The sequence below is a fragment of the Theobroma umbraticum genome, unplaced genomic scaffold (assembly GCF_002168275.2).
Source record: "Theobroma umbraticum cultivar Fairchild unplaced genomic scaffold, ASM216827v3 scaffold_50.0, whole genome shotgun sequence".
Classification (NCBI taxonomy): Eukaryota; Viridiplantae; Streptophyta; class Magnoliopsida; order Malvales; family Malvaceae; genus Theobroma; species Theobroma umbraticum.
Window position 1 is genome coordinate 4963523 of NW_018397261.1, and position 14271 is coordinate 4977793.

The following is a 14271-nucleotide window of genomic DNA, read 5'->3' on the forward strand; positions in this document are numbered from 1 at the left end:
TTTGCCTTTCTTTAACAGTGCGTTAAAGCTTTGTCATGCACGACAAGACATCTGAACGTAAGGCTACCAAACAGGAACCATCAACGCGTTTTTCCTTGTACTGAAGCTACACTTACATTTCGTCCACAGGAGCTATTACTCCCCGACAAAGCCAGAGGAAGCATTTAATTAACTTATAGGTTCTTCCAAATTTGTCAAAATCTATTCATAGAAGAAGCGGTCAATACAGTGCTTTGTCCACATGTTTTTACTTTTATTAGAATCTTGTTTAAAGATCACCCCGTCTTGATGCACTGCCAATATCTTCTGTCCAAGACAATACTAGCATTCCTTTTTCCTGTACAGTTACTCGAAACAAAAATGGGGATTAGGATAAGAATTTTGGGTTATCTTCGTTGACTTAAAACATATTTAAAGGAGGCAAGAATTTTGGAATTTCTAAAGCAGATATAACAAAGTAAACAATTTTTCTAAACTTCTTTGTGGTTATAATTTCTAATTAAGGAAGGACACTGCACACATAATTCTTGTGGAATAACAATATAAATAAAACCGAAAAACTAACTTTAACTTGTTCATCACCAGTGTTCTTTGACACTATGAGTCGATTTCTTGACTTCCTAGAGAAGATTAAATTCGTGAGTAATTTAGTACAGTAATGTTTGGTACATAATTGACTTTGAAGGTGATTTGCTATTAAATTTTACGGTTTCTTTGACGCCTGTTCATGGTGCACGTAAGCATTGACCTTAATGTGAGACACATGGGATCTTCTGTTTATCCAGTAAAGAAGACCTACTTCTAAAAGGGTGTTGTGTGCCCAGGAAAGCAACAACTCCAAGAATCTATTAACTTGGTATGGGTAGAGAGATATTAGGTTGGCGTTGCGCTTTTTTGTTATTAGCAACTCTCGGTCCATCTAATGTTTTTTTTTTTAGTACTTCAACTCTGTGTATTTATGCCAATAATGAGCAACTTTGGTGGCAAAAACCCTACTAATTAGAAGTTAGTTGAGTATTAATTTCATCCGGAGAAAAGTTGGTTGAACTTTCCCAGAATATCAGAGAAGACCAATTAATTGCTAGTGTGTTTTGTTAAGAGTGGGAGGTGAGAGACTAGGTAACAGGTTGTAAGCTACGAGAAAGTTTTGGGGTTATGGCCCGGAACGACAAAGAGGCAGGTTCAACAAGTCAATTGCATATCCTTTTCTCTGGTGAAAATACAGGTCAACCCATAAGGCTGCTGGTTGTTTAAGAAAGAGAAAGTTACCATTGATCCAACAAGAAAATTAATTCAAATTGTTATGGTATTCAGATATGCAACACGTATCGTAAACCCTGGTGAAAGGTTAAGTTAACACACTGCATATACTGGAAAGTAGGGGTGAGCAGGTTAGAGGTCTAGATTAACTTTGTGAACATTTAGGGCCTTGTTGTCAATTAAGTCAAGAGGGTTTTATATATTTCAACCCTTTTAGCTATGCTAAAAAAAAATAAAATAAAGACAGGAAAATCTAGTTATATTGAAAGGTTCGAGTTCACGAGTCACATGGAACAGTAATTCTGAAGAGTGTACCATCTGTGAATTTCCAGATGGGTACAAGGAAGAGGTGATAAAGAGTAGAGATATGTAGAATTATTAGAGGTTAAAAATACAGGATTTAAACTCTTTTACATTTATGACAAATCCGACTGCAAATGCATGATAATTCATATCATAAAACCTTGTATAACATATAGGCCACAGATCAAGTACAAGAGGGCCTGGTTAACTACCACTAACCACTAAGGCGGTAACTTTTTCCCCGGAAGGCAACGCCACCACCTGAACTAGGCTGACTTGCAGCTGAACTGTTTGCTTGGGCCTGCTGGTCCTGCTCTGATGGCGTGCTTGTTTGCGTTCGATTACCATTTAGTCGGAAGCTTCTTCCTCGGAAAGCAACTCCAGCAGATGGATCACGCTGCACTGGAGAATTTACTTGGATTCCCTTCCCCCAATATGCTACTAGTTTGTGACTGGAACAGCGCATTAAGGACTGTAACAATTCATGATTTAAGTAACATACTCAAATATGTCCCAAGCAATTAGCCAATCTTCTGGCGCCCCTAGGACTTGTCTTTACATTGATCTCAAATATAAGAAGGCATGCATTCTCACTTCTTGGTCAAAGAGGGCGCAGAAATAACAGTTCTTAAGAGCAAAGCTAACACAGTAAACTCAAGAAACGCAGAGAAAACAGAAGGAAAGTAAGAAAAAAACAGAAGATGATTAAACATAAGAAAGGATACACCCAAAGAGGGGTCTTGAAAACGTACTTCCCACCAGCAAGAGGATGAAGTACTGTCAAAAAGTAATAAAGATGCCCTGCAACCATCCCAATAATGTCTGGCATTAAATGACTCCCAAATATCAAGTCCAAAGCTAGAAATGCCCAAGGTAGATAAAATCCCTGCGTTAACAAAATCCCACAATTAGAAACTAATGAGATTTTTCACAAGATACTTGTGATAACACTTAAACTAGATGCAGATTTTTGTTTAGACAGACAATGTGGAGCATAAAAGAAATCATGCTTCTTTAAGGATAAGCTGAGAAGAAGAAGAAGCCTCTGATTAAAACTGACAATAGGTGGAGAAGTCCAGGACTACTAGAATATGAAGACAATAGACCCTGATGATATGAGATTTTCTTAGCACCAGCATTAGCATAATCAAAACTCCTAATTTGACTAAAACTTTAGGGGGAAAAAAATCAAGCATACCTTCAATGTCACTATACCATAGATGCTGATTTGTGCATTTGGAAACTCACGGCTCCATACATAGACGATCATAAAAACCAACGAATCTGCCATGAATGGTGTCCATAGAAATGGAATAGCAGCCATCACCTAGAATCAAGCAGTAGTATGGCATTATTTTCATTTTGTGTAGATTGCTATTTGAGAATATTAGCCTAAGTGCTGTGCTTATAAAATAAGGTTATTTTGTAAGCTGAACGGATAAAAATTTAGTACTACACAGGGTAATGATTATAATATAAAAGGAGTAGGGATTGGGGTTGAATATTGCTGGCTCTAGAAATGAAGATCAAAGAAAATAAAAACGGTGTGCTGTTCCATTTTACTTACCAAAAGTGACAATGCTCCAAAGATCAACATCCAGACATAGTCTGCTGTTCTCTTGTCAAAGGGCCCTCTCTCTAGTAAGACACCGTATCTTGCTCTGTGCAATTAAACTTGAAATGGTAAGGAAACCTAACCTTTTATCTTTCGAAAGTAGAGTATGTTCTTCTCTAACTAAACATGATACCAAATAGTTTTACATAATGATGTTGCAAATTTATCTCTCTCCCTGCCCCTCCTCTGCTACCCAAAGGACAAAAACTAAAGGAAAAAGAAGTACCATAAAAAGTTTCAACTCTCGCAATTGTTTTCTATCCATTAAAAGATTAGAAAGCGTCAGCTTTCTCACATCATTATGAGACGGATGGCGAAAGAGGGTGAAAATGGCCCAAGGAAGAAGAAGTTGGTGACGAGCCTCCAAACCTGCAGCAGAACAATATCCGTGATCAACCACATACTGAGCTCTCCTAGTTGTGAATTGGATTTAAAAAACTGGCTAACAGGTTAACCTGGAAACGTTTGAATACATCTTCGTAAGAGAGTGCTATGTTCCAGGGATCGTAAAGACCAAGATACAAGGCGGATGTGGTCATCAAACAGGCCACTCCATAGAACTTGCTCACAGGCGGCAACGATTCATAATATCTGAACAAATTTGAAGCTTATAACAATTAGACTAACATTAAAAAATTGATCAACGTCCAAGAATTTTAATGTAACATTCGACCGATAAGTTAAGCTAAACATGATGAAAAAGAGAACACATGTAATCCAGTGAGAGAGAGAGATGTTACTGTGCTGGTGTAGACATTGCAGGAAGTATAGCGCCTTTGGTTGTGCAAGAGGGAAAGGATTATGGTTTAACAGGCAGAATGGGTTGCATTTCCTGTCTTTTGTGGCAGCTGAAATTCCAAAGACATGAGTTTGGATGCAAGATAAGTCAAGACAAAACCATATTATTCCAAGTCGTGTCTTGAACGGTCTCGGCTAATTGGACCAACCATTCCGGGTGCGGGTGCGGGTGCGGGTGCCGGTGCGGCCGAATGTGATGTGACCTCTTGGAGGAATCTCTTGGTTGCTTCAGTGTTTGACAATTTCTTCCACTTCCAAGTTGACATGACAATGACTATCGCTCTCAGCACTAACAAAAGTTGACTGACTTGGGCTAATTGAAGACGGTGCCAGGTTTCATTTTACATAAGTTCATAAAAGAATTTCCATTATTTATTTTCCATATTCACTTAATCAAATTATTTACGTAGTTACATTAATATTTTCATTGTCATAATTATACTATTTACAGTTTAGTGGATAATTTCTTTGTCTCCCTATTATTGCCATATACAAGCATATGGTTAAAACAAATTGTATTTAAAAGTTTTCATCTATAACTAAAACATAGAATATAGAATGCCAAGGTGTTGGGGCTCACTAATGAATAACAATGCTAAGATGTCAAGCAAAATTGAGAACTTAATACAAAATAAAATTCATACATAATGTACAATGCTGTTCCATCATAACTATACTAATTTCTTGTACTGTAATATCAGCTAACTGATGACCTCTTTAAGGCCACCTTTGAAGCCCTGCTGATGTATATCATCAATCACTAGACTGAATTTTTGATAACACAAAAACTGTGTTTGTATGGAGTGAATTACTTGACTTCCTTGATGAGACCATCCTTTCTACGTCTTCTATACCTCAGGACCAGATGCAAATAAGCAAACCAGGCCACGAAACACTTGTGCTGAAAGTTTGTGTGCTTCAAAAAGCTCACCATCCAGATTCCAGACACTCTCATTGCCGAAGGACGTGAATGTAAAAGCTGGGGTCTGGAAAGAATCATTAACAATGGCTACACGAGATCTTTTGGGTAACACAAGACAGATGAGAGACATGGCAAGAAAATATACCTTATGATGTTCCACAAAGTCAAAATTCAGGGGGTTTCCGCCTTTCCTTGCTAGCTGAGTAAGGTGCCTGTGGTTATTGATCATGATTCATCACTTAAAGCGGTTCTTTTAAGGATGAAAAACTATGCAGAAACAATACAAAATTTGCAAATGCACCAATTTAGAAGATACCCTGGATTCCAAAAATTTTAATAACTAGGATGAGAGAGAGAGAGAGAGAGAGAGAGAGTGCTTCATATTACCATAGATATAAAGCAGAAGGGCAGTCTTTAATTAATAAAAGATGCAGGAAACCATCTGAAAGGTGCGCATCAGCCACCAAACCATCAGGTGCTCGTTCATTTCGGTTAGACATTAGGGCAGCCCCAACACTGAGAAATTGCCCTTTAGATTTCAACCACCTTGTTTCTTGTGGAAGCGTGTAAGGTGTTGCAGGGGAGCTTCTTGCGGAAGAATAAACTGGCTTTGTATTACACACATTGCAATTGACTCGGCAAATAATTCTTTCAGACTTTTTTCGTTTCAAGTTCCGCACCTTATCAAACATCCCACTTGCATCTGGAATTGAATTACTTTTGTCTGATTCAACTTCCAGGTATGCTACTTCAGCTTCATACGACCTTAACGAAATAAAAAGGTTACCGTGACTTAGCATGGTCAGCTAACTATTATATATTAAGGAGCAGCATTTGCAAGAAATTGTTGTTGCTAAGACATGACCTTGAGAAGGGAAATCAAGCTTAAAACTAATGACAAACATTAACAAGCTGAGATAACTATGCTATCTCCAGAAAGAAAAACTAGTTTGAAATAGGCAGCTTAATAGATATTTATATTGAAGACTTGAAGTCAATATTATAGGACCTGAATCCAGCTCATTATTTCTTATTTAGAAGGAAAATAAGCTCATTTTTTTCCTAAAGAAAGGCAAGGAGTTGAAGGGAAATTTTTTGCCAAATGCATTCTGATACAAACAAAAATTGAAATCCTTGAGTGCAATGAGACCGGTTTCAAAGGCCCCATACAACAGAAGGGGAACTTATCATTCCAAATTTCAGACTTCACTGCAGTTCTTTCATAACTACAAATTGCAACAAATTCTTGATGCTGACAATAAATTACGTGAGGAATGCCACCAAAACCTAACTTCATTGCTCTACGAACTCATTAAGTTAATATGAGAGAAGTACCTGTGTCTCAAAAACACTTTTGTTCCAGCATAATCATAGCGTTTGGGGCCCATCCACCGGTATTTTTCACTCTCTGTAATGACATCTCCATAAAATCCATACCTGATAAATTTCACTGATGAGTTGTAAAGAGACCATCAGGGTAATTCTATAAGGAGCAACAAAAGAGCATAAGCAAACTACAATGCCTTTCAATTTCACTGACCATGCTTAAATATCATGACCATACTCAAAATTATTAATTAGCAGACACACAAGCTAGCAACAGCATGTCTGCACATGTACAGACATATCTATACTTGCACAGTGCACAGAAAATAGTAGTGTAATACTAAGTTCTGGACCCAAATGGCCAGAACATTTTTATGCTAGTACTCTCATAGATTCATGAAATTAGTTATAACAAGAAATTACCCAGCAAAAGAAGCCGCATAGCGTACACAAGGTTCAACCTTTGAGGTAGATGTAGTTTTCCATCTTACAACTTGAGCAACATCAAGGCACACTCTTTTACCCAGGACAATGTGCAAGGCAGATGTTATAGGATCTCGAGCGCCAGTGGTGCTGCAAGAAATAAATTAACAAAAATGTAAAAGTCAAATGAATGACATCCATGATTAGCTACATGGCTTTTCAGTCAGATATTATGTTTATGCCCATCAGCAGTAGAGATACCATTTTCTTAAAGAGATTTGACACATAGGCTCCATTTGTTTCGCAGATATGGACTTCCAGAAAATGAACTATTTTCTAGAAAATGCATTTTCTGAAAGGATGACATTTTCTGTTGTTTGGATGACTTTGTGAAAAATATTTTATATTATTTGGATGACTTTGCAGAAAACAATTTCTATTTTTAAAATTCATATCATTATTAAGTAAACCCAAAATCAATAATCCCAAAATCATGTTTAAGCCTTAAAAGAAATCTTCAAAATGGATTATTCATATATAATCCGGACTCAATATTTTTTCCATCACCATAGGAAATTTTCATGAAATTTTCAATAAAACAAAACCCATAAATTCATGAATAAGAAATGGATAATGCAGCAAATGGGAAACAACATTTTTTTCAAAGTTTTCAAGCTAGCTGAATCATCTATTAGGTATAGAATCATTAATTCTCCCATTCAAGCAAAATTAATGAAAATTAATTGGAATATCTAACTAATCCAAAACCCAAGTCAAGCTAATTAGAGTATCAAATTAATTATATAAATTTATATAAATGAAGTCAAGGAATTCCCGAAACAAATTAACTCAACACCAAACAAAATCTGAAACAAACAGGAGTTCAGTGGGAAAAAAAAAAACAAAACCCATACAGATTTAGTTGGAGCATCTAATTTGAAAAGAAAAGGAAAGAAAAAAAGTGTATTGGTTGAGGAGTCAAGCAGAAATGGCGTGACACTAGAAGATGGTTGGGTATGGAACGAACTCGTTGAAGATGTTGCCGCTATTATGATAGGGCCCTTCAGTGGTGGTTCAATTTGCTGGCTGCTACGGAGAAGTTGGCTGATATTTGCTATGGCTTGCATTGATGGCGGCTGGCAATTGAAGAGGAAAAGGGACATTTGAGTTGGCTTGAATCGCTTTGAATATGGAAACAGAGAGGAGGGCAAAAGATCTTGGAGTTTGAAGTGGGAATAACGGCTACAGAGGTAGTCGGAGATACTACCGTTGGTCACCATTCATGAGTTGCAGGAGTTGAGAGGTTGGGTCGGCTGGGTTAGGACAGGGTGAGGGTTTTGTCATGAGGTTTGGAGCCAGGGGAACTTCTTTGGAAATTCTTCTGCTTTTACAAAGTGGAAAATAATTTCCGTTCTTTTACCACCTTTTTCATTGATTGTCAACACATTTTCCTTTGACCTTTAGATTTTCTGGCTTCCAAACACTGGAAAATGCAGAAATGAACTTCTGGAAGTCCAGTTCCGTGAAACAAATGGATCCATAACGTATATGTTATTACCTAGCTATAATTACACCAAGGCAAGGTCCTGGGACAGGTGATCTGGACACCAAGTCCTAACAATGAGTACTTAGCATAAGTGACAGCTCTTAAGACTTAGACCCACATATGCTTGTCAGACCAAGACATTAACCACTGCATTGGACAATGAGACCTACTTTTGTGTATAACACACTTAGATGAACTAACATGCAAGGCACAGAATACAAAAAGCAGAAAGAAACCAGAAAGCAAAGAACTTTTTTAAAATGCCACAGATCCTTCCATCTACATTATGTTGAACATCAAACCATAAATATAAAATGACAAGGGGAAAGAGACTTGTAGAAGGCATTTAGCTATATATCAGTATCTGACAGAAAGAGGCATTTTGATATATTGGAGTCATCCAGTCAACAGTCACTTATTTCTTTAATGTTCTTCCCTCCCAGTTTAGCAATATTAACCACTTTGAGCAGCCACTTAGTGCAAAAATATCAAAGATCAGGATAGTATCCGTATCAAAAGGAGATTACAAAGTTAGGCACTAAAACTTGGACTGTATGCTGAGTAACAAACATTAAAATAATCATCCAAAAGGCCTTCCACATGCATCCAAATGCTCAGCTACAGACCTATCCTAACCATGTTGAGTCTAAAAATAAGAGAAAACATAAGGAAGGAAACGTCATAAGAATATACCATATCACAATGGCATCTGTTGAACCTGCAGGAATTATCCCAAATCTAAACCTCTGATTAGGCAGGGGATACTTAATTTCTTGATCTGCATAATTATTAAACAATTCGTCAGGTTTCAAGCAATGATATATGTAGATAATCTACAAAAAAACTACCACTGAGTGAGGGACAAACAACAGAGTCCTTTATTATCACTGTAGTTTCTAAAGATATGGTAAAAACTAACCTATGGAGTGAGAACCATTATTAGTTCCTGTAAATAGATGTAAACAAGCTTATACAGGGAAAACAGAACAACCGCAAAGTTGACTCTTATGGAAATATAATCATCATGATACACACCTAAATGAGAGAATCCTAATTCATTATGTGCCAAACTGGGGAGAAGAGGATAACTCTCTTCGTTGTCAGTACCAGAACCTGCTCCAGCTGGATCATGAACTAAGGAGCTGCCATTATTCCCCAGAGCATCAAGAAAATCTGAAGGGACAGGAGGGAAAGGAGCTTTATGCCTTGAACAAAGATAACCATTAAGGATTTCATTGAAGAAACCATCGCCACCCTGCAAATTAAAAATAAAATGAAAACAGCATAAGTCATGTATGGAAAATACTACCATAGACTTACCACAGTGTACAAACAGATTAACGATTAAAGAACAGACAACAGAAACAAATCCACCCGAGAATGGAGTAAAAAATTCTAGAAATAGGTCATTAGGTGCAGTCACTACCTACAAAAAGCTTTAAACTACATGTGTACTACTTAGTCTCTGCAAACATAAACCTGAAGTTGAAAATATTTTTATTATTTCCATCGACTTTGCAACTTACATATGATGAGGTACATTTAGTTGAACTACTCTAGGTAGAGGAAAGATGCATATGACATCATGATATGCAGGTATCCAGTCACTTACAACACCTACAGCACCATCATATGAATTCAGCTCTTCATTTGTGGTAGATGTCATCACATCAAATGCATGTCCAGCCCTCTGTGTTACAATCACCTGAAATGGAAACAATAGTTATTGCAGGATAACTACTCATGCTTGGCTTAGTAACAGGTACTAATTGGACCTTTATCATTAGGATTAGTGTGTTTAAATGTCCATGATAAGCAAAATGAACATTAATGAAGAAAATATGACATGTAATCATGTCAACAAGATACTGTGATGCTCATTACCTAAGAAATACCTATCTGCATTCATTATGAGGAAGTTTACCTTTGTGTTTATTTTAGCACGTGAAAATATAGGGGCCACAGTTTCCCAGGTTCTCAGGCCATTTGCTTTCCCACTCATTGGATGAACAAATACCTAATTAAGGGGAAACAAAACAAAATGTCTTACAGATAATTTCTCTTCAATTTGTCACTAGAAATTTATCTTGAACCACAACTTTTTACAAACTATAGAAGATATCTACCAGAAGATTCTTTGGTCTCCCAAATTCCTTATTTAGAGAATCATTAATTTTATTCACCCACATCTGACAGGTCTGCAAGTCCTTGTGGCCAAAAGTGTACACAGCCAGGACCCAAAGGCAAGGCTGCGACAGAGACTTTTGAAAAGAATGAACTCTGAAGTGGTTCATCTGCATCAGTAAGGAAGATGAATCATTGAAAACTATTATCATTGTATGAGAAGGGGACAAAGAAGAAGAGTAATAAAAACGAACCTCGGAGTCATGAGAGTCATTCCCGAAGAAACATTCTCCAGCACTTGTACTGATTGATTCCTGAATCATACCACCGTGAATTAACTCTACAGCATAGATATCAGAGAACTGTAACTCTGTTGTGGTTTGAGTTGTGATTTTAGGAACAAATTTAATCCCCAAACAAGTTGATCCACACTGTTCCAATAAACAAATGAAGTCGTCAGAAGCCAAATATGACACTATTTTATACGTGTAAAACCCAGCTCAAAGAAGCGGAAAACAATCGAGGATCCTTTACATTCAATGCCTTTTCTCAATAATCAAAGGGTATCTCAGCTCATACACTTCAAGAAAGGAAATGGCAAAGAGACAAAAGCCCATTTTCGTATCACCCAAAATAAGTACAAAATTAATAAATTCCAAACAGGATAACACAATAATAGTACGTAAAAAATCAAAATTTGATTTTAAGTAGTTACTATACGCGTATATGTAAATCAAGAAGATAAAGAAAACTTACATTATCAGAGGAATCAAGCGCTTCCCATGACAACCCGTCTGAATTAAGAGTGAGAGTGACCTCTCCGGTATGATTCAACAATACATTCGAACTCAAAAAGGATGCTTCACCTTCAACCTCCGCTTCTCGTTGGGATTTATCCCCAGAATTACAAACACCTCCGTTTATTTCCATTTTATTAGATTAACAAGTATTAGTACAAAAATTTATATAAACATAAAAAGAAAGGGATTTCTGTAATAAAAGTCACTAGATTTTTTTTTTTTAATTGAGTTGGAATTAAAGGGTCCCCTAAACCCGGTTTCAAATGACGAAAATCCCAGTTTGGAGACAAGGTTTTTTCTTTTTTTACATTTTTGGGTTGTTGACTTGTTGTTCTGCTGAGAGATACAAAGTTCGACATTTCTACTTTTCTAAAGCTCCAAATTTGAAAACTGGGTCAGGAGGGTTCGGGTTAGATCCGACCTCAACCCGAATACTTTGTGTCTTTGAGGTTCAGGAGCCGCTGAAAATTGGCGATCTTGTTTTTTTGGTATGTAGTCCTTTTGGAAACTTTTCCAAATTCGGGTTGTAAGGAAGTTTAAAATGGCAACTTTTCCACAAATCAAACCATAGAAGCAACTTCCAAATGAGTAGAGAAAGTATGAGTAGGAACAACTTCCACAAGTTTTGAGTAGAATTCTTCCAGTTCTTAACATCATAAGAGCCTCTTATCAGGACGTCGATAAATATAGACGAATATTCATTAGTAATGTAGAACAATACATGTCCTCGGATTAATTGTTGAACATTTGTAGTGATACTGCACAGAGGACGCATATTATGCCAATCTTCCTAGTGCAGAGGCAGAAGCAATTTCAGGGCAGTACAGTGAAAACCTTTACATCGTCCATATCTGGGCTTCTGACCGAGTATTGAAATGTCCATCCATGACAGGCACCAGCATGCACCCCATTCTTATTGATAGCAACAACAGCACCCACAAAATCTGGAAATTTTCTTGCTATTCGTGATATTGCATCCTTGGCCGCAAGCTTGGGTTCCATTCCTTGTCTCATGCTCTCCACAACTTGATAACTGAAAACAGATAAAAGCATGATGTCATATGATTGCGTCAGATAAGGTTTTTCACATAGCGCATCAGATTAGTTGAAGTAGGACGAATTGCAAAGGATGAACTAAGAAAAGTAACAACAGAGTAAACAAAAGGGACCAGGCTGAATTTTTGTGAGCAAAAGATTAACCTATCATGCGTAACATGCTAACTAACGATAACACCACAAACAATGCTAATCACAGAATGCATCACTCCTTTTAAAGATTTCTTAACTCTAAGAACGTCGTTCAGAAAATATTTTAAAGAATGGCCCTGATCTCAAAAAGAAGAAAATGCCCACTTCCTTTTTTCTATATTTGATTAGCATTAACATGATCCAAATGCTGGAACTTCAAAATTTCAAGTTTGTTATATACCATGGAAGGAAGCGCATCATAATGTCACCATCTCCAGTTGCCCCACAAGCACCAACTTCATCATCAGCATAAGCAGAAGATCCAGCAATAGGTCCATCACCCACCCTGCAAACAATCAGGGAAGATAATGTTATGTGATGTGTAAAACATAATTACTAGAGTGACACGTGTAACTAATCACACAAAACATAATTTAGAGAAAATTAAAAAAAAAAAAAAAACCTGAGCATCAGGTCAGCTTATCCATGTTTTAGAGGCAAATTTCATGCATGACTTATTCTTTTCAAAGAGGTATCCAGAACCCTTGATCAAAAATGCAAGACATGATTGCTGCTACTTAATATTTTTAGTTCAGTAATGAGATCTATTCTACCTACTTTAGATGGTCTTTTCGTCCACTGGCTGTAATTATCTAGAGCCGAGAGTCATCTTGTTTTTTAAACAAATTTTAATATTGTGAGTTTATGTACAAATAGAGTTTTATTTGGAATCATTCAATTCCTCTGGCTTATATGAGTGAATAATCTACCAGATGCTGTATACAATTCTACAAAATACTACAACATTTAAACGGGGTGAAAATCAGTTCGAGGAATCTACAAAAATAGCTGCTTATTATTCCTTATAGCAGGGGATATCTTACCTGCCAGGGATCTTAAAGGTCGCTCCATTTGTTGATGTACCAACAGCCACATGTCCCATCTGTGCAAGAAAAAGAAATTCATTTAAAACAAATGTGAATCTCTATATATATGCACCTGGACCACAATGAACCTGCAGTTCCATCAACTTACTTTATCAATAACAGCCATCGATATGGTGTCATGGTTATGAGGACCAACAAGAGATGTCCTGGATTCAATAATCCCCATTGCTTTGGCTTCAGAACAAACCCCCTTGTTAAGCCCCATGTTATCAATTGGCTGATAAGGGCCACAGCTATCAACAGGTAAAACATTTTTCCAAAAATTAGGTTGACAGTGGTTTTCTTTCCATCTTGTCCATTTCTCCATAGACTCTGGTGAACTGAGGTTGGTTGGTCCAGCAAGACCCATTGAAATGGCAAAGGCAGAAGCTCGATCTCCAACAAGCATTGTGTGTTTGGTATGTTGCATAACTAATCTTGCAGCTCTGATGCCGTCCTTCACATACCTCATAGCAGCAACAGCTCCAACCTCCATTGTGACCTAACGCATGTCCTTAGCAAACACAAAAGATTTAGTAGTTGTTTTCAATATGAGCAGAGAAATAAGGATCAAATTAATATTTAAGACAAAGTTGACACTGGCGTTTACCCCATTCATGAGCAAGGCATCAATTGTAGTTTCTCCATTCTCATCCGGACTTCCACCAGGGCCAACTATTACAATCAAATTCAAGTCATTCAGGGCATGGACATTCTATAGAAAACCACAAAAATGTAGAGATTCTTTTCTTTTTCTTTTTTAGTTTGACAACGTATTTTGGTAAATTACACTAAAGAGGTCATGGTATATATTGAGCTCTCTTTTGTTCTTTAAATCTTCTTGGTCTAATTTATAGCTTCAAGAATCTTCACAAGGAAAACATGAAACGAGCACAGATTTCACACTTTTGGGACAACTGGATACTGCTAAATGGGATTCATAGTCTGATTTCAATAAACAATTTTTTCTAGCATGATATGTTTAATTGATGGTAACAAAGTGGCTTTGTCTAGTTAATTAATAGATGCAATTCCTGCTT

At 37.0% G+C, this 14271-nt stretch overlaps 3 protein-coding genes across 8 annotated transcripts in view; all 3 read right to left on the bottom strand.

The window, feature by feature from the left end:
* Window positions 1–1557: 1557 nt before the first annotated feature.
* LOC110418433 (derlin-1.1-like) lies at window positions 1558–4052 on the bottom strand. The gene is made up of 7 exons (XM_021431158.2): window positions 3919–4052; window positions 3634–3769; window positions 3474–3547; window positions 3131–3224; window positions 2762–2890; window positions 2289–2449; window positions 1558–2015 (listed from the first exon to the last, which is right to left on the bottom strand). The coding sequence occupies exons 1-7, from the start codon at window positions 3933–3935 to the stop codon at window positions 1778–1780; spliced, it is 849 nt and encodes a 282-aa protein (XP_021286833.1). The 5' UTR covers window positions 3936–4052; the 3' UTR covers window positions 1558–1777.
* A 459-nt stretch (window positions 4053–4511) lies between these two features.
* On the bottom strand, window positions 4512–11466 carry ACD5 (Diacylglycerol kinase family protein). 5 transcript variants are annotated; one of them, XM_021430225.2, is made up of 13 exons: window positions 11074–11466; window positions 10572–10748; window positions 10320–10487; window positions 10118–10210; window positions 9806–9898; window positions 9229–9448; window positions 9113–9139; window positions 8887–8971; window positions 6648–6797; window positions 6234–6335; window positions 5286–5663; window positions 5044–5110; window positions 4512–4955 (listed from the first exon to the last, which is right to left on the bottom strand). In XM_021430225.2, the coding sequence occupies exons 1-13, from the start codon at window positions 11245–11247 to the stop codon at window positions 4785–4787; spliced, it is 1905 nt and encodes a 634-aa protein (XP_021285900.1). In that variant the 5' UTR covers window positions 11248–11466; the 3' UTR covers window positions 4512–4784. The 5 variants fall into 5 exon arrangements, with proteins under 5 accessions (XP_021285900.1, XP_021285902.1, XP_021285901.1 ...); XM_021430227.1 differs by having other exon boundaries at window positions 4512–4962; window positions 11074–11465; XM_021430226.1 differs by lacking the exon at window positions 9113–9139 and having other exon boundaries at window positions 11074–11465.
* A 200-nt stretch (window positions 11467–11666) lies between these two features.
* LOC110417735 (N-terminal nucleophile aminohydrolases (Ntn hydrolases) superfamily protein) overlaps window positions 11667–14271 on the bottom strand; it is a 6104-nt gene continuing 3499 nt past the window's right edge. Inside the window, exons 3-7 of one of the 2 annotated variants that reach the window (XM_089783833.1) lie at window positions 13842–13906; window positions 13341–13745; window positions 13190–13248; window positions 12547–12651; window positions 11667–12150 (exon numbers count right to left, since the gene is read on the bottom strand). In XM_089783833.1, coding sequence (XP_089639959.1) covers window positions 11931–12150; window positions 12547–12651; window positions 13190–13248; window positions 13341–13727 — 771 coding nt within the window. In that variant the 5' untranslated portion in view covers window positions 13728–13745; window positions 13842–13906 and the 3' untranslated portion in view covers window positions 11667–11930. The remainder of the gene's footprint in view (window positions 12151–12546; window positions 12652–13189; window positions 13249–13340; window positions 13746–13841; window positions 13907–14271) is intronic. The other variant, XM_021430230.2, reaches the window with a different exon arrangement.

What these genes read in the sequence shown, in the direction of transcription:
- LOC110418433 (XM_021431158.2), bottom strand. An exon ending in GCCATCCGTCTCATAATGAT is followed by an intron (nt 3,225 to 3,473) that starts GTGAGAAAGCTG and finishes TTAATTGCACAG; the next exon opens with AGCAAGATACGGTGTCTTAC. An exon ending in ATGGTATAGTGACATTGAAG is followed by an intron (nt 2,450 to 2,761) that starts GTATGCTTGATT and finishes TTGTTAACGCAG; the next exon opens with GGATTTTATCTACCTTGGGC.
- ACD5 (XM_021430225.2), bottom strand. Translation starts at nt 11,247, where the DNA reads ATGGAAATAAACGGAGGTGTTTGTAATTCTGGGGATAAATCCCAACGA. An exon ending in GGAGACCAAAGAATCTTCTG is followed by an intron (nt 10,211 to 10,319) that starts GTAGATATCTTC and finishes CCCCTTAATTAG; the next exon opens with GTATTTGTTCATCCAATGAG. An exon ending in ACAGATGCCATTGTGATATG is followed by an intron (nt 6,798 to 8,886) that starts GTATATTCTTAT and finishes TATTTCTTGCAG; the next exon opens with CACCACTGGCGCTCGAGATC.